This window comes from Vanessa tameamea, chromosome 14, assembly GCF_037043105.1.
Source record: "Vanessa tameamea isolate UH-Manoa-2023 chromosome 14, ilVanTame1 primary haplotype, whole genome shotgun sequence".
NCBI classification, from domain to species: Eukaryota; Metazoa; Arthropoda; class Insecta; order Lepidoptera; family Nymphalidae; genus Vanessa; species Vanessa tameamea.
Genome location: NC_087322.1, coordinates 6,288,373 through 6,313,834, shown reverse-complemented (window position 1 = coordinate 6,313,834; position 25,462 = coordinate 6,288,373). Strand labels below are relative to the sequence as shown.

Here is a 25,462-nt window from a genome sequence, read left to right as displayed (position 1 = left end):
TAAAGCTAGCCTATACTTAGTTTTATATTGTGAATACGCTTAGCCTTATTAACATATACAACTTTTTTTAAGGAAGGCAATGAGAAAATTTGTCACCTGATGATATAGAATAAATTATTAACTACTTCGTCAACCGAGTTATTGAAAATGCATTATCCCATTCGCTTCTAATAGGTTATTGAATATAGTCAATGTATACAGATACACTGACTCACTCAACGTATAAACCGTTATACGGAATATAGTGATACGTTTTAAGTCGGACATGCACAAATCAGAGTTCAATCAATAGTTTAACTGTATTTTTATGAGTACCCACGACAATAAGTGAAATGTTTAATTCATAAGATTTAGTTAACGCGATGTCAAGGGCAGTTGAGTGAAATACATTTAACTTGCATACACGCGCTAATAAATAATGTATTGTGCGTTTACTTCACGGTCCATATTGTGTAATGAATTTTGTATTTATTATCCGTAGAGTTATTTGTACTTAGTATGGAGTTCGAGAGAACGGAATCACACACGACACTTTAATAGAAGCAAGTTCTAGACATATGTAGGTATATTAGATTATATTTTTTCTTTTATTAGGATGTGTTAAAAATACGTCGTATATTGTAACGTTAATTATTATACCGTATAGAAAAACAAAAGATATTGTACAAGTTTTAAAAAATATTTTAAAGATATAATAACAATTAGGTATATAATCTCCTATCAGTCAAACTAAAGACTATCAAGGCAAACAGCGCGAGTGACGCAAAGGCAAATTTATTACTGACTTAAAGGTATTACGCGTACACCTGCTCTCAATTTAGTGTTTATTAGCTTTTAGTTGAGTCGAGAGCTCTACAGCGGTCATGGTTAGTGATTAGGATTAATCTGTAGTCGCATCTACCGTGCACTCCGTAGTTCCGTACAATCGCGACGGTTCGGCGGCGCATGATCGAAAACGGCCCAGTCAGTCAGTACCTCCGGAAACACTGTAGCTTACAAACGTATTGCATAACGCCTGTGTAGCAAAAAATCAGTTATGACTGACTCTTTTGAATTCCCGCCAAGACCCTAAAAGAAAACCCATTTCCAAAAATATTTTCTTATTACTTCTCTAATGTTTTAAATACCAAAGTTGTTTACGGTTTTCGTGGCGTTTGTGTTTTATCGCGGTTGTGAATAGAACCACCTGTAAGACATTTTCAATAGATATATTGAGGAGTTCAAAATGAGAGAGGATTCAGAAACGTCAGCGTTAAATGAAAGGATAGAGGAGTTCAGGAGCGATCCGGAAAAACTGCGACAGGCCTCTGAATTCGTTGATGAGCTTATACAGGAAGCAAAAAAAGAGGCAGAAATAAAACAGAAAGAGAAAGACAAAAGCAAATTATTCGTAAGTATCAATGTATATTTATCCCGGTAAGGAAAACGATGTATGGGAATGATAGGGCGGTAAGTGTTCATGTAGGAATAGACTTGCTATAGAGTGCAATATAGCTTCTTCGATAGCAACGCTGTCATCCTAAATAGTCTTTGAAATGATATCGAAACACTCGTTTTCTGCATGCTTATCCCATTTTAAAATTCACTATAACCTTCATATTTATAATGGTCTTTGACAGGTAATCAATACTCTCGTCACGAATGTGTTTTAAGATTTCTAAATAATAACTAATCAATTTACTTTCTTGATTATTTTAGCAGCACATCCTTCATTCTTTATATTCGTCTATATTTAAAGTTTTTTATACTAGTAGGTATTAGCTAGACCAATTTGCAGTTTTCTAAATAAAGCTATCTTAAATAGGATGTGTGTTTTTGGACAAATAATGTTTTAGTTAAGCGGGAATGTGTGATATTCGCGAGATTAGTTGGTAATCGGCTTACGTTTATCTGATAAAATGAAATATATGTGGCAGATAGATGTTTGATCGATACTTCCGACCTTTAAGAACTATTTGGCAGGTGCGGGTTAATGACTTTATGATTTTATAGACGATAGCTGAAAGCCTTTTGCTTTCAATTATTTTCTACTTTTTTTTCGTTGTGGTCTTCTTTTTCTCTTCGTTTATGGAAGAAAGTCTAAAAATTCGTTCGCTTATTCAAACTTTATTCAAAATCATGGATCATCATGAGAATGTGATAACTTTAACACGTTTAAGATATATAAGAACAATCGAGATGAAATGAGCTGTAGTTTACTAAATTTATAAAGATTAAGGCTACTATTTACAATACTTGATGTTCAAGCTTTGATATAATTTTAATGTTTGTTGTATATGAAAAGATAAATGGATGAATCAAATTTGATAGGACTTTCATTATTCAAGGTTGACTAAATATTTAATTTCTCTGTTTATATATTGTATAGTTCTCACTCTGACCTTAATAAAAATATCACTTCTTGGCTCTCTCCAAAACATTAAAACTATATATCAACGAAAAATGATTGGAATGCCTCCAGTTAAACCGTACCTCCCATACCAAATCAAAGTAAGGGGTAGTGCTGCCACAAATACCTTCAAATGACATAAAAGAAAATGATAAAAATGCTCTTTAATTGATTATCCCTTAATCTAATTATAAAATCCATACCGAAAGAAAATAATGAATATTCGACAACTATATATTTACAACATTTAGAATTTGTCAAAAGAACTGCAACATAAGACAGACAAACGTCAAAACGAAGCACGCGTCGAGCATTGCCCTACCAAAAATGAACAAACTATGGCAAAACAACATTTAACACATTCAAGACCCAATTAGTTCTTATCAAAGACTATTCACACCTAAGCTAGCTACAATGTGTTAAATAAGGTATTGAAAATTAAACAATACGAGGAATATAATAATTATTTTTAACTTTAATGCTATTCTATATAGCGTTTCTTATGTCTTTATGAGAATAAATTTTCTTACACAAAAAGAAAACATCTTCAAGTAACATTTAGGTACAATGTCTTACACATTTTGGCTATAATTTTCAAAATTACAAATAGTATACAGATTTTAAGTGAACAATATAATATACATCTAGATTTTTTTCGTCTTTTGCTTATTGCAAATGTCGGATGCTTTTAAAGTATATTTGTTTACGTATTGACGCTTAAGTTTTTTGTAACCTCTGGGATTCGTTTATTGATTCCCTCAATAGACCTGCGCTAATTGATAGACAGTGACATTAAAGTTTACACTTTATAGAGTACGGTAAACTGTAATTAATATATCTTATTAAATCAATTAAAACATTTCTTAAGACGACGATAATACGATAATTTTTTAAGTAATAACTTGTGATAACAGAGTTGCTTGCCTCTCTTTTAACGTTATCCTATAACATAACGATTTAACAGCTTGTAAAAACCTACTTGAATAAGATATATTTTAATATCGTTTTCATGCGACATTTTTTAGCTTGGAACAATTACTTGGTTTACTGGTCTTTATTAGATAAAGATCGATTTATGACTTTAGATCAGTTTTAACTTCATATCAAGACTTACCCAGACATTGTCGACGTGTCATCGAAAGGCTTATACTTTTTTTGTAACGTAACGTAGTACAACGTAGTAACGGTGCACATTGGTAGGGAGGGGGAGGGTTCTAACGGTTAGGCTACCAATGTGCATAGGCCCACTGTGAGGTAAGGGTAGGAGGGCCCAGAAAGGGAAATATATTATGACAAAAAACAATTTACATATGGATTTATATTTTAAATTTTTAAGTAAAAGAAATCGAAAAAAAACCGGAAGGGTTTCATATTCTCGCGTTTCTCTGCGATGAAACGGGTATGATTCCTGCTAGTATTATAATATATATAATTACGGTTACATAAATAGAAATATAGGTATAACTTTGGCGATAGGAGAAAGCCGATATGTCGATTAATCACTCATTCGAACTCGCTGTAATCCTCTCGACAAGCTAAAATTATCCCCGAATTTCTATTGAATGAGAAATCTATCAAATCCTCCGCTTGCGGTTGATGACGGTTTATGAATATGAAGTTATATAAGTTTTTAATCGCAAATCGTATTTCAATTTTCTCTTATATATTTTTTTTAATATTTTTTTATGTAATAATTATAATATTAGTTTATCTTAATTTGAATTTAGATTTAAGAAAACTTAATTAAAAATAATGATAGGAAGTGTATATTGATGCTAGTTAAAACCATCGATAGAAATCAGTTCTGAATTATTTTTTTACTTCATTCAAGACGTTTTCAATGATTATATGCATTCTTTATAGAGAACAAATCACATTTCATATAAGTACAGAACTCTTTTTAGATAGATACTTAAATTTTGTTTACATAAGTTTTATTGATTTTCATGAGTAGACTATTTTACAGATAATTGATATGATTTCGCAAACGAAACTATACACTAAAATCAAAGAAACTGTCGTTTCACTGATTACATACGATGCATAATAAGTTTTAAATGTCTTGTTTGCAATACAAATACTATAAATACAACGTTTTAACGTTCAAATACAAGACTATTATTAAGTTGGATGTCAGTCATATCAAGATGATACATTGATAAACTTGACAGGTTCAAAGTAATTAACTCAAGTTCAATGATAATAGTAGGTACATAGTTGTATAGAATCTAATTGATAATAGTAGGTACATAACTATATAGTTGAATATAATCTAATATTGAATAGATTACCAACATAGAAAAATATTTTTCCTTATAATCGAATGTTGCTATATTAAAAAAATATTTTTCTGGATTTTATTGATATTAAATATTTAAAAATAACAATAATTGACTATTGACTTAACAGTTAGAGCGTAAAATGCGTATCGATTCTAGCCCATGCTTCTGTCAAGGTGTTTTTGATCCTTGATTGGATGATAAAAATTAGGAAGTTGCTCTTTGCTCAAGCGTTAACTGGCCTACTTCAATCGCGCGTATTATAATGACGTATCTACATACATAGTTATATCAATTTTTACCTAACGCTATTACTGCTTTTAAAATTATTTTGTCGAGTTTATGATTTTGATTGCAATTTCCTTTTTATATTTTACACTTCTAATAATATGATGACCTAATTACTTCTTAATATAAATATCCTGTAGCGTTATATTAAAAATAAAGTAAATTCTAAATTGTACCACGAAGATAGACATTAGTATTTGTGATCAATTCATAAAGCTTAATTTGTCAATCTAAAAATGTTTTATTCTATTTTTGTACTGCTTTAACTAAACATTTTTATATTTCTATAGACTGGAGCACCTATTGTTAAAACTCAATACAAAAAATGTCAAGTCTATGGTTATTATAAAATATCAACAATTCGGATAAACCGATCTGAAAATCCTTAAACCAACATTTGACCCAATTTACGTCTTCGAATATCTTACGTGCCTGCTTCCTTTACTTTTGAGTTTACCAACATTTGCTTTAAATCAGGCCAACATCTTTATTAATTCGAATGGAATAAATTATATTAATTAAGCTTATATGCAAACTTTAATTAAAACACTGCTTATATTTACTTGCTAGCTTATATTTGTAGGTTACTTGTGATTAATTACTTTTTTAAGCTATTATAGCTTGCACACGCTAAATAGATTTTAAGTTGGTATAGTTTTTTGTTTTTTTATTAAGAAACTAGGTAAAGAGTCGAAAAGTTTAATATAGACTTTATGGTTCGATTTTTTTTTATAATATAGGCGAGCGAGCAAATGTTAAGTGGTTCCCATCGCGCATAGACAACGGCGCTGTAAGATATATCAACCATTCCTTTTATCGCCATCAACATTGGGGGCTATGATGTTATGTCCCTCCTGCCTTTAGTAACAGTTACATTCACACTTTAAACCGGAACACAACAATAATGAGTATCGCTTTTTGCCGGTAGATTATCTGATAAATGGATAGTACCCAGACATGCATGCGTTAGCCCTACCAACAAGTAAAAATTGTCGTGAATATTCAAGTACATTTTGTTGAAATTCATGAAATTGATTAGCCTGGTGCGCGCGCATACAAATAGATTGACTGAATGATAATGTCACCGATTCTGTTGTAGACTATCGTACATTTCTAAGTCAATTTGACAAAACTAAAAGTTTTTCTAACTCGCCCACGAGAAAAGGATGACTATATGTTTTTTCCTTTTATTAGTTCTAAGATTGGGTTACATTTAATAGATAAAAATATGTTTTAAATCAATGAAATGAACACAAATATTAAGTCTATCCTTTTCTAAGTAGTGTGTACAACTGACTTTTTTATTTGGTACAGTTTTTTAAATACTCCATTTGACATTTAAAATAGTTTAAAGAAAATTGTTCTTATACTATTTATAAGATTGTTATTATTATTATATAAATTATTTGCGTATAAAGTTAAGTATTTCTTTTAATACATACAAGCAAAATATAATGCAAGTTATTCATCACAGCATCGTTTATTTCTGTAATTATGAATTGCCGGCTTCTGCGTTTAACGACAATATTTATTTCTAATCATGTAGACGCTGATTTTCATTTGCATTTTCTTTGTTACAGGAATCTCAAGATCCAGGTGTGGGTAAGTAAAATATACAAAATTACATACATATGTCAATTACACACTTATAGGGAAAATATAACTTCTATATTAATAAAAAAATACGCGTGCGTCTTGGCACGCCCGACAGAAGTGATAAATTAATCTAAGTTGAACTATTTAGTAATGTTTATAAAATATATGTTATTCTTAGTTACAATTTTTGAATATGTACATTAGAATTTTGTGTATGTACATTATTAGTATCGTTATTACCTACCTACCTACCGCTGCCGTATGCGTAAGAGAAACGGAAGCTAGACAGACTGGCGTCGTAACGCGTTACGTAACGAAGCGGTTTACTCTCCCATAAGAATTTATTACAAACTTAACATTGAATAAAGATAGCGTTATACTAATAATAATATGTATTAAAATAAGTGTAAATAATAATTTCACAACATATAATATTAATTTATAAAATTCTTAGATAGCTATTTATTGTAATTAGCATTATGAGTATCAAATATGTATTAAGTAGGTAAGTATATGTTAAAAATATTTTAAGCAACTAAAGGTTCATTCGTTCTCGCAGGCAAGTATTTAACAATTTAGTCTAACATGTAGGATATTCCATATTATTTCACAAATTTAACCAACCACACGTTCACTACATTCGGTTTCCTTTTAATCTTTGCTTAATACATTCTTATTTTGAAATATGTCGATCGAGTCATTAATATAAAAGCAAAAACATAAACCTTTTATTTAAAATTGTTGGAACACTATCCCATACTAACAGATGCTTTTAATAGAGTATTATTTCTTGCATGATTTGTAGATATTTAATCAATATGAAATGAAATATTTACAATTTTTTACTAAAATTTATCTTTAAATCTCAAGACTAGTAATGTCTAGCTATATCCATATTCGCTATTCCTGTAGTAAATCTCAATACTTTCTACAACATAGCATCTATATTGTAATTTAAAGACAAAGTGAGCGTTACGTTATAAAATTCGGTAGGATTTTATTATACCTTATATTATTTATGTATCTAGATTGTCGCACTACAAAAGACCTAAAACAAGCGATCTATCTTTATTATCTTAGTGTGCGTGACAGGTACGCTTGACACTCGCCAAACGTCATATTACTTTACTCGTGTGCGTTTGCTTAGTGGTCAACTGCTTGCTACTATTTTGTTACCCGTTCTTTACCATGAGAACGCTGTCAAAAATATAAGAGATACAAAAATACCTAGTATGTCAGATTTGTAGATCTATAAAATATCAATGAGAAAGTATGTAACAGCATAAGTCAATTTTTTGTTGATAAGCCACAATATTCATTTGTTTGTGAAAAAACAAAGAAAACGATAATTTTGGCTCAAATTACTTATCTCGTTGAAATAATCTCTATCGAAATCTTACTAATATTATAAATGTGACAGTTTAAATGGATGGAAATTTGTTACTCAATCACGACAGAACCGAACGTATCTGAATGAATTTTGCCACAGAGATAGATTATAGTCAGGAATATCACATACATTTTTATCTTTAAAACCTGCGAACCATAAATATGTTGTGGTTCGCATGCGGTTAAACTACGGGCGGATAAATAGTAAGTAATAAAATTTGCTAATTAATGATAAAACCATTTTTTTACCCGTGTGAGTTTGGCATGGGTAGTTACAATTATTAATTAATTATTATTTAATCCATCACCATTAATTAAATTTAGTATACCATATAAACTGTCAATGTCAAAACTTGAGGGAAACTAGTTTGAAAATGTTATATAATGTAATGTTAAATAATAATAGTCTGTAAAAAACAGTGTTACCAATTACAAAAGTAATTATGATAAATAAACCTACTCAGGTTTCAAAGGAGACATGATAATGTGCACTAACAGACATTTTATCTATACTAGTGTTCGATTAGTGGCCGAAATGAGACCATAATTACTTTTATAAATGATTATAATATATAATGTTCTATTTTCAAAATATTATAATTTAAAGCTCGTTAACAGATAACGAATGAAAAAAAGGAAAATCGATTGACAGAGCAAGAAAAGTACTGAACATTCTTGTCATTGCCTATTTTGATGAAGACTGCTTATTCAGTACAGATTCATTGAATCAGGTTTGTTATAAGTAGACTTAACATTTTGATATTTTGATGACTGTATTTGATATTTAATTACTACGGCAGTAGTAATAGTATTATACAGTATTTTCAAAACTTAAGAAGATTTTAGGTACAAGAAATAGTGAAACGGTACATTACAAAACTGTTATGCTTGTTATAGGAAGGTAATATTAGTTCTAAGTGGAGATTCTGTTGAGAAAAGCTAGAAATAAATAAAAATGTTTCTGGGAGCCGAGGGCTGGTCCGAATACGTGGAATTTAATATATTGCGAGCCCAAATTCGGATCACTATTATTAATTGTCTTTATTTTTTTTTATAATTATTCATTCTGAGCTATGAAGAAAAATAAAAGAGTTCCAGCAGTAAGACATTTACAGGTTATTTGCGTCATTACTAAATATATCAAATTGCCTGAAACAACAGCATGTCTGGAAACAGAATAATGTTTAAGCTGTTTAAAATAAACGACGACTTCCTTTTGTTATTCTGAAATCGAAATAACGATCGTTTTACGTTCCGACGTTAGTATTAAGTATAATATCCGTTTAACAAGGTCTTCTATTTTGCAAAATGAGTTAAGCGATAGGAAAAAATAAAAAAGCCGACGTAGTGCGTATCGGACTCATGCAACGAGGGTTTCGTACTGTCACGATGGAAAATATACTTAGAAGATTACAATATTTACGAATAGTGTAAATCTATATAAACAAGCCGAAATGGTCCAGTGGTTAGAACGCATGCATCTTAATTATAATTAATTTCGTTGTCGGCGGTCGAGGAAAACATCGTGAGAAAACCTGCATATTTAAAATATATGATGATATTAAATTTCATCCAAGAAATAAGCTTCAAACCTTCTCCTTAATGGAAGAGGAGGCGTTGGGACAACAGTGAGACATTTAGAGACTGTTACATTTTATAAAAAAACAACATAACTTTCAATAATTGTTAGAAAAGTTTAGTCCTTTTTAAAAAAAACAAGAAACAAAAAAACAACAAATATCTATTTATCTGCTATTTATTAATTGATGATTATAAAAAAATTTTACATAATCAAGCAAATATGAAACTTATTGGAGATTTGACCACCTTACATCATCTTAGATATAAAATGGCGACTCCAATACCCACTAGACCAATTATTGTCCTGTATCTTTAAAGCATTAAAGATAAAAATTGTTTACAACAAATTTGTATAATTTTAATACGATATTTTTTCCACTAATTGACGTTGTAGACAATAACTACCCAAAGATGAACCTTCTAACTAAAAATAAAAGGAACAACTTGAAGAAAATTAAATGAAAATGTTAATTTGGTCTGTCATTTGATTCTTTAGTTTTTTTTTATCATAATTATTGCGTGTTACGTGAGAATCAGTCAATGCGATGACTAAGCTGTACGCTTCTAGGAGTAAAAATTATAAAAAAATTGGTTTTTGAGAATTAAGTCTTAGTATAATCAAATAATTTCACTTAAATTTAGCCGTATATTGGTTTACACAAAAACATTATGTTGATGTCCAAAATTTGTTATGTAAATATTATTTCTTAGACGCGTAGTGATGATTTCGCTTGTTAATGTGCTAAATTTACATAATAAACAAAGATCTTCATTTGAATAAACTGGATAAAACGCTTAATATTCATTTTTTATAACATAATTAGATATTATTTAAAAAAAAGAACTAGTAATCTTAATACTTTAAAAATTAGTTGTACGTGTATAAATTATGCTATTTGCTTGTTATAGTAATAGTAAAATTTAATAAATTTACTTTCAGTATTCATAAAATAACAATACAATTAATGTTAATGTTTAATTTTGTTATTGTTATTTAATTGGTGGTAGGGCTATGTGCAAGCCGTAGGTACTACCCAACTACTACTACTGGTTTTGTGGGCAATGTTTATGGGTAGTGGTGAATAGTTACCATTACTTGTTCATACGCAAATATATATATAAAGCAAAATACAACTCACTGATTAATTAAGAAATCTCAGAAGATACAAATTTGAAATTTGGGCGGTAGGAACCTACCTTTGTGGTACACATTTGTTCAAGCCTGTCCATTCAACGATTATTCAACAAACAAATAGCTATACTTTGCTGCTGTGTTCCGCTTTAAAGAGAGTGAGCCAGTGTAATTATAGGCACAAAGGGCCATCTTAATCCAGTAGCTAATGGCGCATTAAATGTCTGGAATGGTTTATTCTTCTCATAACGCCATGGCGTATGTGTAACATTTTCTCAGGTACTACTATACACGTACCCGATAAAATGTTACGCTTAGAAAACCTTTCCTAACGATAGTGTCCTATTTTTTTCTTCTTCAACTAAATTATTTAATTCTATCATATCAAATATGTAAATAACATGTAACATAATACAGATCAAAAGCAATCTTTTTAAAAGTTTTCCTTTATGAAGAGAATTTCATTCGTTCTTTATTGTTCATTTATGTAGATAGAAACAAGATTTCAAAGAAATATTTTCTTAATACGATATAGGTACACCAACGTAGTACTTTGGTAAAGATGTTATAATATTTTACTGAGATACATTTCTATTTTTAGCATAGCGTGGGTGTAGCCTTTGAACTCTTTACTACATTTAAAAATAAGTCTTAAGAGATTTTTCTTTACATTAAAGAAAATATGATTTAATTTTACTCATAAAATACATTAAATACACATAAATTCAAATGATAAGATAAATAATAAAACACACATTTAATACCAGAAGCTCGTATGAAGTTTTCATGTTACCCGCTTCAACATTGACATAAATTTAACAAGGATGACAGTTCAAATATATACATAACGTATTTAATTTAGTTGATACTGCGTTATATATTCAGTCCATAAAATGTATACACTGAAAATAATCGTAAAATACAGGGTTATATTCACACGTCTTCTATTTAACTTGTGTATCCAAAATAGGGAAAAGTTTGTCATCATTAAAAAATAAAAGTATATTTTCTTTCGGGAAATGACGCTAGCATTCTTGCCAACATTTCACACGGTCTAGATTTATACAGTAACTATTTTTAATTCGTATCTGTATTTATTTGAAAACATTTTATATTATATTATATCAATATATTTTTCTTCGTTTTTCATATTGAAGTTCAGAACCCGAGGGTGATTGTGAAAATGTAAATCGGTTCACTAACCGGCTAGACGTCGCATCCCGCCTCACATCCCCGCTTCCTATTATTAAGGATGTTCAGGATTATTAAATTTTTATGAAGATAGATAGATGATGTAAATAACTGAAAATTTTAAAATACCACAAACTGGTGTCTTAATATCTTGTATTTATGTCTAGTCACAATTAATTGCACATTTAAAAATAAATATGTATATTTTAACTTATCAACGATAAAAACCTTGTAGTACAACGCTGTTGACGAATGTTCAGGAAAAGGTTCTTTTTCCTTCTATAGAGACTGATAGATAAAAGACTTTTTATATTTTATTTTTTTTAAATAATTAGTCGGAGGCGACATTTGCGCTGTAAGAAATAAATATGAAACGTTCCTTACATCATCAATTAGAAATATATAGTTATGCTTACCTACATATACACATAACAATGCTAAACAGCAATAGTTTGTTTGTGTGGGTGTGTGTCTGTGTGTGTGTTAGCGCTAGAATATATGATAACTGGGTGATACCTATCTGACGGTCTTAGACAAAGCACTACAGGCAAGTATAAATAAACTCAAAAAAACATCATACTAACTCTGAAAGAAATACCGTCTCATAAAAATAATAAAGACGGTTCGGAATATAAACGACGAAATATGGCGTTGATACGACTCGTCTGTTTTATTTCATCATACTCGGGGTAACGTCCTCGTCAGTCATACAATATTTGTTTCGCAGAAACGGTCTTTCGTGCATTATAAACTTAATAGCTAATAATTTATAAATATAATTTAATAAATCTTTGTATAATTTTTAACATTACTATTATACTATTTACTATACCTACTATTTATATTCTAAGCTACGTGAAATTTAGTATCTGAATTGGTTTTAACGAGAATGACTATTTATTGAAATAATACGTTTAATATTTAACGCCCGAACCATCCACTCTTAGTTTCATTTTTTTGAATAACATTTTAACAAATGCCTACAAAGCATGCGAAACATACGAGTACTTTTCAAATTATAAACCTGTCTGAACATGTTCCGTGTTTAAAAAATATCAGCAACATCGTACATGAAAAGACCACTTTTTATCCGTACGATATTTGATGTTCGGAAAATTAAACTCATCATCTTTGTCAAGGAAACAAAAATGGTGCCAATTTTCAAAACTCTCCCTTTTATTCCTCATCAATATACCAAATTAGGTACGAATACCTTGTCTTTCTAAGTCGAAGGCAAGTTAATCTATAGCAATATTGTAAAGCTGAAGAGTTTGTTTGTTTGCTTAAATCTCAGAAACTACTGATCCGGTTTGATAAAAAAACATTGCTAGATAGTAAATTTATCGAGGAAGGCTATATATCAACACGCTACAACTAATAGGGTCTGTGTATCAATGAAAAATCTTGTAAAACCGGGTTAATATTATTCTTTTTGAGAGCTCCCGTTGCCTGCGCTGCGTAAACGGTTAAATTTTCGCGGTGAAATAATAATGTATGACAGAAAATGAAACTAGCAGAGCGAAGTCGAGACGAAAGCAAGAATCATAATTTTAAAACGTTTATCTGCTCTTTATATAAGATAGAAAAGAGAGATCTGAGATTAAACATCAGTGAAACGGATTCGATAATTAATAAGCTATATTTAATATCCATGCAAGTCACTTAGTATTGAATTATGATAAATTTATATTCTAAATATAAATTATGTAGGAATATTATACAGTTTTATATATTATCTTATCATAAAATCTATTTATGTTTCGAAATCACAAACAACTGATAACATACTGAGATCTTAACAAAGACGAAAAATTTGACAAATGAAATGCAATATGAAAAAAAAGATGTGTTAGTTTAAGCCTTTGCCTATTTTCGGCACCAAGCCCGAAAATGTATTAGGTATCTGTTTCACTTAGCGATATAAATAACTTCATTTATATTCATGAAATTGGTAAATGAAATGAATTAATTACAAAATATATTAATGAAATGAAAATCCAGTTAATATGGTTTGATTAGCAAAATTTTATACATAACAACATCAAGCATCAGAAAGTGTCTTTTTTCTAAAATATAAGTATTTTGAAATATCTTAAGATAGTGATATTTAAATTGTAAAGTAGGTATAAACGGAATTTTTTGTATGCAAAAATTTTTTAAAAATTAATATGTATTTAATCATAATTTGATTTAAAGTTATTGAAAAGACATTAGAAAATTGAATAGACAAATCATTACCATAAAACCTAAACCACCTTATTGTATTATTAACATTATGTTTACACCTTAAAGTAGGTACCTACTGCGAGTAATCGAAATCAAAACAAAATCTATGAAAAGCATACATCGATGTCATCTTTAAAGTACGTACGTAAGTAAGTACTTCAAAAGAAGAAAGCTTTATTTATTTTTTTTGGTTTATGTAAATTTACCACATATGAAGTAGTGAGAGATATACGAAGTTATTAAAAGTCAACTGTACTGATTAAATACAATGAGAAAATTGCTCGAGATATACATATTTGTCGTCATAAACGTGCGGCCCCATGTGGTGCATGTGATATTGTCGCGAGCGTGTGTTTGCGACACGTTGTATTACAAAATTATATTATTTAGAAAACTGATATACATGTTACATCTCTCATTAAAACGGTTCACAAAAACATTAATTAGAATTATGTAAAGACAGAACATGCGAATGAAATGTGTATATATATATTATCTCAGATAAGATTACTTAAGAAGAGATGACAATCGCCCTTCAGTCCTTCATCGTTATACTGATACGATGTCAAGATCAACTGTAGGACTAATAGCATTACTTGTTTTCCAAGGCACAGAAGTACACCATCATCCAAACTTAGGGCTGCTAGATAATGAGAATTTCTCGAGAGAAAAACCCAAAAACTTTTGCAGGCACGATTATTTAATTATAATTAAGTAAATGAATGAGATACTGCTGCAAGACGTTTAAACTGTTGGCGTTTACATAAAAGAAGAGAAGGACGCGGATACCCAAAATCTAGGTTGATAAGTATATATATATATTTAATACGAAATAATTGTGATTTATATACTAAATAAAGATTGTATCTCATATTAATTACTTACTGAATAACTAAGTGAATTTAAAATGAATAATAAATACGTTCAAGATCCTTTTGATTACATAAGCAAAAAATATTAAATTATACTCTGCGTTCATCAACTCATAGTATAAAATCATACTAACTAATCATAATTTCTAAAATACGTTATTATATCGGTAGTCGAAATCGAATTAAATAACTTAAAAACAGAGAGATACAAAAGCATAAAACATCATGGAATCTTTTGAAAAAAGATACTAGATACTAAAGACGAACATCCTTACATTAATGAAATCATGAGGAACTGTAATTATTGATAGCCCTACGCTAGTCTAATAAGTTTAAGCTCGAATAAGCATCCAAGAAAGGTGAATCTTAAAGGACGCTCATTGATGTTATCTATTGAAAGAAAACAAATACAAGTCAAGATAAGTCAAGATACGAACACAAGTTCAAGATGTTCAGTTTTTGACCGAAGAGTCTATGATCGCGTAAACCATTACACTTTTATGTGAGGTAACATATACCGTTTATGATAACATTAAACGGACATAGGCTATGTAAAAATGTCCAAGCATTAGGCGTATAAATTCTCAATATAGAAGCGTGAAGGTGAGTAGACGTTTTAAATAGAAATCGACGAATATAAAAGACTAGCCAGTAATTTTGGACTATTTAAATCCTGAAATATAAATTGAGATAACATAGTGGTGTTCGAATGGTGAAATATTTAATAAATGAAGCCACCACTACATATGTTAACGATTAATAAGTAAGAAGATTGCACGTAAGCACACAATTAAAGAGAGGGCCAAATTGTGTGCAAAATTCATGGTTCAACGAGGCAAATTACTCGCACACAGCTGTGTGTTAGATGCTCGAGAGTAGGGCTAGTGTTTACTAACCCTACTCTTGAGATCAACCCTCAGTGATCTTAATTTATTTCCAGTAATGTCTTAGGCACAAGATATTTGCGAGATGATGGCTGAGATTAGGATAATTTCAAAGAAATAAATAATGTTTTCAATTGAAAAAAAAAAATAAGACTCAAAGGCTTTATCGACTAGTGGATAGGGTTTATTTCACTTACCCTTCAAATTGGAATACAGCGATTCAGAAATTTGATGAGTGGGTGTTACGTGGGTACCTAATATTTTTTATAAAATAGGCAAACGAGCAATTAGGTCACTTGATGGTAAGATGTCATTGTTGCCCATAGGCATTGGCGCTGTAAGAAATGTTAACCATTTTTTACATCGCCAATGCACCGCCATCCTTATGAACTAAGATATTATGTTCTTTGTACTTGTAGTTACACTGTCTCATCCTTCGATCGGAACACAACAATAATAAGTATATATATTTAGCGGAAGAATATACGAGTGGGTGATACCTAGTCAGGCTTGCACAAAGCCCTAACACCAAGCACCATGAATTATTCTACCGCCGGTCATTATTACTATTGGCGATGATGTCAGACTTGCCATATGTCAGTTAAATATTTAAAATAAAAAATAAAACACTGACAATAATAAAGAAAAAAAGGAATCAAACTATCTCCGCTTTATCATTACTTTGGGTTACCCTACGTAAGCTATTCAAACATTAGTGACGCACGGATGCGGTATAATTAAATTCCTGCTTGGTCAATACTTGGATTACCATATTAATAGTTTTTTATCGCTGATAAATCCCTGTGAAGGCGCTTTTAATAACAGACTAGAGAAATGGACTTTATTTTGCATACTTGCTTTCTGTGGACTCGTTTTGCTTGGCAAAACTCATTCCGTAATTAAATTATTCCGCCAAACTTCAGTGCTTTGTAGTGTCGTATTCATGTTTGAAGGGTAAATTAGCCAATTATAACCACAAATTACATAACATCTTAGATCTCCTAATTGACAACTCGTCGAAGGCTTTAGAAATAGTTTATACTTCTTGCAGTATCAGCGTTTAAAAGTTAAAACGGAGAGTGATCTTTGAAACACGTTAGAAATAAAGTGTCATAAAGAAGGTGTACTATACTATGCAAAGATGGCAGTTATTAGTTCGTCGATAACGATCTCGAGACGATATTTTATGTACAACACGAAACACCTCTTATTATTATAAAGTTAGAGTTAAATGTGAGCATTATTAAAATATTTATTGGATTATTTTCCATAACTATTTCCAGTTATTGTAGTTTCGTTATAAAACGTACATACATTAGAATACATTAGCAGCCTGTAAATTTCCCACTGCTGGGCTAAGGCCTCATCTCCCTTTGAGGAGAAGGCTTGGAGCATATTCCACCACGCTGCTCCAATGCGGGTTGGTGGAATACACATGTGGCAGAATTTTGTTGAAACTAGACACATGCAGGTTTCCTCACGATGTTTTCGTTCACCGCCGAGCACGAGACGAATTATAAACACAAATTAAGCACATGAAAATTCAGTGGTACTTCCCTGGGTTTGAACCCGAAACCATCGGTTAAGATGCACGCGTTCTAACCACCGGGCCACCTCGGCTCTATAAAATATAAAACGTAGGCATATAAAATAAGCTCGTAATCCACTTTATTTCATTATCCTGCTGAAAATTTTGGGTAATAATTATTAACATTGTGAAAGATAACTTTGTAAAATGCTCGACTCCGCTTAATATGAACATTAAAATGAAATCTTTAAAAAACAAACAAAAATCAGAATTCGGGACATAGCGAACAAGAGCTCTCAAAGCCATTTTCATGCATCAGAAAATCGTGTAAATTTTCAGTGTAAAAGTTCGCGCTCAGTGAAAGGGTACTCTTTCCACAGTCGGTCGATCACAAGTCTGGGCTTTTGTCTGGAGTTGAGGGATCGATATTACGCCCCCTGTACATCTACATTTACAGACCCCTCAATTAGGGTTACCGCGACACATTAAAAACAATAAAATATCTATACTAATATTATAAATGCGAAAGTAAGTCTCGTTGTATGTCTGTCTGTCTATTACGCTTTTATGGTTAAAATATTGAATCGACTTTATTGAAATTTGTTAAGAAGCAAGCTTGAATCGCAATAACGCAGACTTTTTTCACTCTTTGAATGAATGTTTGAAGGTTCAAACAACAGGTTCTTGAAACTTTATTTTCACTTACTGAATACAAGCGGGCGATGCCACGGATTCAGTGATAAACGTAATGAGAATTCATCAAATACTGATATAAATAGGTTTAATATTATCGTGTTCTAAATACTCGCAGTTAATTTACTTGATAAGTTTTGTTTTATGTTTTATTTATGGATTTTTTGTGTAAAATTGTCCGATGATGTGTCAATCTAGTAAATTACGGCTGGTTTCTGAAAGACTGTTCAGAGATTAGTATTAAAAAACAAATCATTAATAACATCAAAGTTCTAGCTTGTTTTGTAAATATAATATTTAAAATGCAGCTGCCTTAATAAAGTATATTTATATTTTGTCCAGGGTTGGCTACCACAAGAGATGAGCAAAACAAACCTTCAAATAACGTTGAGTTGTATTTTATATTTATTTATTATTTGTGTATATTTATTACTCTAATATAAATATACGATGGCAACCCTGACATCCACTTGCAATAAGACGAGTGAGGAAAGGGGCCTCAACCACGCCAACAGTTAGTAATGATGACAATACAGGTAGACACGAATATTTCGCTTTGTTTAGCAAAAGCTATCTTTAGTATTATAAAAGCCTAAATCTTCACGTTGATAATACCCTGAAATACAGATTGAATATAAAATATATAATTTATATAAGAACATTAAGATGTTCTTATGTTTAATGAAATTATATAAACATGAAAGAATAATAAATTCCATTAAGTTTAATCGCCAAGACCACGTTAAAATAAAAAAAAAATTATTATTTATTTTTTAACAAGCACAAGCTTAATTATATTAAGCGACGAGCCTAACAAAAGTCCCGCCTCCGTTATACAATGTTGTTTTTATCTATCCTTTAACTGAGTAAAGTAAAAAACGAGGGGGGAAGAAAAGATTAAATTAAATTTAAAATTAGGGTAGCACACTAGAGGACTCATTACTTAATGTTCCTTTAAGTGACTCTGTCTCTTTGAACAGTGTGTTTTCGAAAGGACTACTTACTTATTTCTTACCTAAAATTGGAAAGTAAATAACTGAATTATTTTAAAACTAAAGTATAATATTTTTGATCACGTTCACTCTACCCAACTAATTAGTTATACGTACATATACAATGAATAGGTAGATTAAAATAAAATTAATTTAAAAAAAAATATAGGCATATATCGCTCCTTATAATATAACTATCAAAACACAGACTTGTGATTGCACGCTTCGTTGACTTTTGTGATCTTCGTTTCGTTGATCTTTATGTAAATTTAATATCAAAGGCTATGTAAATATTTATGATATTTCACTGAAAACATTAAACTTATTTTCTAAAGTAAGTGTAACGACAAGGTGTCTAAAGTAATATGATATTGTCTGTACATAAATAGTAAGTAACAGTCTAAGGACCTAGTGAAACAGATTGATAAAATTGTCTAATTCTTACGTGATAATAAAATATGGTAATCATAGTATAAACGGAAAGGATCTACATAGATTTATTTCATACTAGATGAAGACCCAGCTTCGCTCGGGTAAAATAAATAAAACTAAACAAATTTTCATTTCGGTATATCATTTGCTTTTCATATAATATATAACTTTTATTTATATTTAATATCTGGACGAAATTATTATTTGAAGCACGCTTTCTGAATGCACCGGTAGTTGTCAAATATGCTTGCCCGTTGAACTTCATGTCTTTGAATTTTACCGATTTAATATCGAAATATCTCGATTATACGAATTTTGCGGACATTTATTAAAAGTTTTATAACTGTGGATAGGTTTTAATCGGTTCTATCGTAGACCTGTATGAAATTATTAATAATATATACCCTATTCCAATGGAAGTAGGAAAAAAGATAAACAAAAGTTAGATTTAATATTTTTATTATTTTATTATAAGTATTTCTTGCGATTTTATAAGAACTCAGCTATATTGTGCACTCCTAAGACTTTATGATTTATATATCTTTCTTTATATCAACACTATTTCACTTAACTACTTATTTTCACTTTAATCTTACTTCAAAAATTCCGATAACAATTTCATCGGCTTTCAAAACGCAATTTTCACGCAAATCCATAGTGAATATCATACATTAATCAATCTCTCTACCAAGATATCTCGTCAATTTGCTGTCAACTGTTGTTTATTTGGCTTTTCTCCTCTTATGGTTGGAATATAGTATAGATATTTTAAGTTTCTGATCACTAGCTACGTTTATTTAAATATATAAATAAGGACGTAATTATAATACAACCAGTACCTTTGCAGACCGACCTACATAGTAGTATAACATGCGATATTGTCGCTAATCTAGTCAACCCAATCAGTAGATAAGGATGGTCTAGTAAGCGGTTATGTTTCCCGTTTCAAAATCTGCAATTCAAATGTTTCTTTTTTGTTGTATAACAGCACAGAGCTAGGAAATCGATTGAACGCTTCCGTTTCTCGGAAAACACGCATACCATATTTCCAATTGAACAAGGAGTAATGCTAAACAAACATTAGTTTTTTGTATTCCATGCAACTTACTTAACAGATCTGGTATATTATACTCTATAAACAGTTCTCAGTTAATATTACTCAGTACTAAGAAAAGGTAATTTTTTCGGGAATTCGTAATTAATTCGATATGGCATAGATTATTCAAGAGCTCAGTTATATCGCGAGTTGTGTTTACAACTCCTGTGGTTGGATTAAGCTATAGAGCTGTTGATCCTGTGTTGAACTCCTTCGTATCGATACCCTTTCATCAGATTATGGGAGTGCAGGAATAGAGACTACATATTTCTCTACACATTTTTTTTGAAATATAAATAATTTGATACATATATTGTTACAGGTAATTTAAAGAAGAGGTTGGGTCGCGCTCGTGGTTTTGTGCTTCGTATGTTCGACGCGCTGTGCAACTGCACACAGACAGCAGCAGCCGCAGCTCGCACTACAGCTCGCAACAATCCGTTTACAAAACGCTAAACATTTCTCAAACACATATCTTTATTTATATGGAAAAATAATACACTTAAAATATCGGTCGATTCCGATTTTCAAAACATACATTATATCCGAATGTATAAAGTTACTTAAGCGAATATAATTTTATTATAATTTAAAAATACGTCGATTCTAAATGAATTAAGACATATTTCAAACGCTTATTTATTTAATAAATGCTGTTTATTTTTATTGTCAGTTAGATAGGCTTTGACACTAAACTAATCTGGATATTTGAAAATAGAAAGGATATTATCCTTAGCAAGTTAGCACTTACTTGCCGGCAAGTAAGTACATGACTTGTACATCAAGGTAATGGTTTTACATAGTTATTGTTAAGTAGATTCTCTCTTTACTTTAGTAAAGAGCTTCATAAAGATTCATGCTGTAATTTAGGCTCAAAATAATGTTTCGAAATAATTGTAAGTATTATTATATATTATTAATTTATGTGAATTATCTTAAAATATCATACCAAAGTTAGTTTTCATGAGATGAAATGTCGATCGTATTTGATACTGTATGTTTTCGAACTCTTTTCATTTGATTATTTTGAAGCTCTAGAGAGTTATAATTTTTCGTGTAAATACCCAAAATAGTGATTTATCTATTAAATCCACATTTTCTATGTTATAAAGATACTAAGTCAATATTATAATTATAATTTATATCAGAATTTGAAACATGCTTAAATATAACTGTAGTGAATATAACTTCATATTGTGTCTTCCTTTCGTCTCCCTTGTCAGTGGTACCACTGTTACCTATCATTGATGTTATTGTGATCGGTGTAATGACGCTTATAGAAGTAACTGTTTAACATATTTTGGCAATATATAGATGTAATCACATTAGAAATAAGACAAAGCAGATATGTTCTAAAACATTTTGTGGGCTATGATATAATACAAATACTATTATATCTTTCAAAAACCATGAATAGCTTACCTCTCAGTATCTCAAAGGGAGAGATCCCTTATTGGGTTAAATCTCTTGTACACTTATTTAATTCTTCGTATAGTTAATTTTACTGCTTAAATGATAAATACACAATATAGACTTAAGATATTTACAACAACAGCTTTCAGAAAAGAAAATTCGAAATTTAATTACATAATATGAAGTATATGTCGCCAGTTAGTTAGATTAGCCATTCAATTTATAGTCTAGCCTTTGTATTTTTTCAAGAGAACTTTAAGTAAGCAAGCAAGCTTTCCTTATTCTGTGAACGAAAAACTGGTGGCTGAATGTTATATAGGCCTCAGATTGAATGGCAACCGCTAAGTAAAAAGGCTGTTAATTGAATTGCTAATTAATAGTAATTGCCTGCGACATATACATATACAACTTCGTAGTCGAAAGTTGTTGTCAACCAATATTTATAAAATAAAAATTAAAGATTGTATTATTATTATCGTAAATATTCTTTGTACCTATTATACAGATCTATATAAAACTACAATAATAACTTTCCTATAATATACAACTGATTCGTCTGTAATATTTATACACAAAAAATTGTCTAACGAATTTATAATGTCGTAAGTGCGACATCGATTTGAAATTTTTGTGAAAAAATGTACACTATTATTGTGAAAATTGTAACTTCAAAAAATTTCAAATGTATATAAAGTTATTTAGAGGGTAGACTATTAGATACTTACAAATACAACAAAATACTACATTTCATTATATTTTATCGCTTACGAATGCACAAAACGAAAATATTCTACGCTACAAGTTTATTCAAATATTATTATTTTTGAATCATTTTTGTACATTATTTTTATATTTTGAATTATATTATTTTGCATATAATAACAATATCTGAATTATTTTTATAACGACGTAAATAAACTATTTGGACAGCGTAACTTTCCTATTTTTAGACTAAGTTAAAATAAATTACTTTTAAGATTATTTTTAAATTGAGATTGAGCTTTTAAAATTATAGGTGTCTTAAATTAATAAAATGTATCAATGTAGAGGAAATTATTTTTCAGTGTAAGAAATGTAATTTAATTATAGATCCGGTGTTTGTAAGTAATTATAGTTCTATTCACACATTTCAAGCGAACATAAGAAAAATTGTGGTGAGTTTAACTAGAAAATATAAGAAAGGAAAGAAGGCGTACTTACATCGTTTGTAGAGAAGCGCTAATGTATATATATATATGTTACGAGATCCAAATGAAATAAAATAAATCATCGATATTTCAACCTATATCTTTGTAATAAAAGTTTTGTTTTTCTGGACTAGAGTTAGTAAAGGCTAAGCGATTTTATATTCTCACTTAACGACTGAGTCTGTTCTGGAAGAATATATAAAATTTTGGATAAATTTTAGATATGTTAAAAAACGAATCCAGTACGTTGTTTAAGAAATGATAGTACTTTTCTTAACTCTTCAGGAGCTAAAAGACGCAAGGGATAGTAAGAAAAAAAGCAAACGAAGTTCAATAAAAACAAATAGGTAAATATATCATATACTTATATAATATCACAGCAGAGCCTTCGGTTGTTACGTATGTGAAGTATTTTAATACTTCATTCATAAGTTATTTTTCCTTAATTATCACGTTAACGCACGAATAAATGTGTGAATCGATCTGTATGTGTTTACGTAAGTCTTAAATAAATGTTCAATGTGATATCCTGCCTGTACCACTTCCTATGTGATCCGACTTCTTCTTATATTAAAATAATTTTATGAATACTTCTGTGTTTTATTATTATAAAATAAGATACATATATTTATTTATATTGATTCTATTTATACTTCATAGAACTTATACGTTATAAAAATTAGGTCGCAATATTAATAACCTATCTACCGTGCAGTGACGTATTTACGTAGGGGTGTAAGGTGAGATCGCCCAGAGCGGCACTTTCTAGAGATTTTTTATTACTTACTTATAGTCTTTTTACCTTTTAATTTTTCTATTGGGTTTCAATCAGGTCAACCAATCATATTCTTCCATGGCGCAAAATTTAATGAGAGGATAATGGTTTCCTTACACGTGTTGTCCTAATTAATGACATATTGATTACGTTTAGAACCATGAATCTACTAATTCTATTTAAGACCTTCTAAAGTTAATTTTGAGTACGTTAAAATATTAAAACATAGGAATAAAATTCTTTGTGCTTCTGCTGTCGTCTGTACGTCTAACTATGTAACTAAACGTACATACCTATTTCATTTGAAGTGTGTTTAAATTTTAGGATAATAAGATCTTCTTTATAAAGACCATATACCAAAGTTTAGATATAAATAAATATATTAAAATCTAACAATGAAGTCATTCAATGATACCATACATATAATCAGTTTAGCGTTTAAGCTCTTGACTATAGATTTTTGTATCATATACATACAAGACAATTACTCAAATTAAAAACTATGCTCTCCAATAAAAAGTTTTAAGGCTCTTTTTATGCCAAAGTTATTGTGAAATATTCTATCCAGGTCACGTCGCGTCAATAAGTAGGAAGCAGGTCAACCATAATATCATAGAAGGCTCGTAATATAAATATAAGTAATAAGTATTAACAATTTATAGAGAACCTAATACGACTTCACATGGTTACAGATGAGAAAACTTATTAACTTAAGTAAATAACTTGACATCGGGAAAAATATTATGGTATATAATTTCGTAATGTATTCTACAGAACCTAAATGGCATACATACATACTTAAGGACTTTTTAGAGGAACGGTATAATAGTCCAATAATTTAATTTTAATATATATAAAAAATATATTTATAGTTGTGGTGTTAAAATAACTTGATAACGTATAGCTTATCATATATGGTCGGTCATACAGGTATATATATATGGGAGGAAATGGGTCCTGCGGCAAACTACGTAATAGAAATTTCAGAGCAAATTTAGGTAGGCAGTAAATTATATATATCATTTGTCAATTATAAGAAATAATTCAACATATTAATTAATCACAATTCAATAATCTTTAAAACGACAAAACAGTTCGACTCGGCATCATTAGATGCTACAAAATAACAGATATTGTTGCCAAATGTATAATTTAATTCTCATTTTATCATTTACTACTAATTGTATGCAGACTTAATAATAAATACGTTTCAATATGTATCAATGTTGAGTTCTTAGTCTTGTTTAGTTACTACTTACAACTACTGATTATTACTACACAGTTGGGATACGGGTTAATTTTCTAACTTGTTAACATGTAGTAAAGTTTTAATACTTTTTAAGACTGGAAATAAAAGTGACCCCAGTCGAGAAGAAAAAAATAACTATGACGATGTAAACAGTGCATTATCACAGATTATTTCACGACAAATAGTTTAGTTTTGTTTGCTAGAAATAATAAAATTCGATTCTAAATTGCAGTAGAAACCTCATTTATCGTCCCTAACAGGAAGACTTAG

General features: G+C 30.0%; 1 protein-coding gene across 2 annotated transcripts; it reads left to right on the top strand.

Annotated features, from left to right (window-relative positions):
- The first annotated feature begins 813 nt into the window (after positions 1-813).
- On the top strand, positions 814-23,758 carry LOC113398687 (uncharacterized). Of its 2 annotated transcripts, XR_010309343.1 has the most exons (4): positions 814-1,390; positions 6,537-6,558; positions 20,891-22,057; positions 22,101-23,758. XR_010309343.1 is itself a non-coding variant. In XM_064216948.1 (3 exons), the coding sequence occupies exons 1-3, from the start codon at positions 1,226-1,228 to the stop codon at positions 21,022-21,024; spliced, it is 321 nt and encodes a 106-aa protein (XP_064073018.1). In that variant the 5' UTR covers positions 814-1,225; the 3' UTR covers positions 21,025-23,758. The 2 variants fall into 2 exon arrangements, 1 of the variants encoding a protein (XP_064073018.1); XM_064216948.1 differs by having other exon boundaries at positions 20,891-23,758.
- Positions 23,759-25,462: the final 1,704 nt, after the last annotated feature.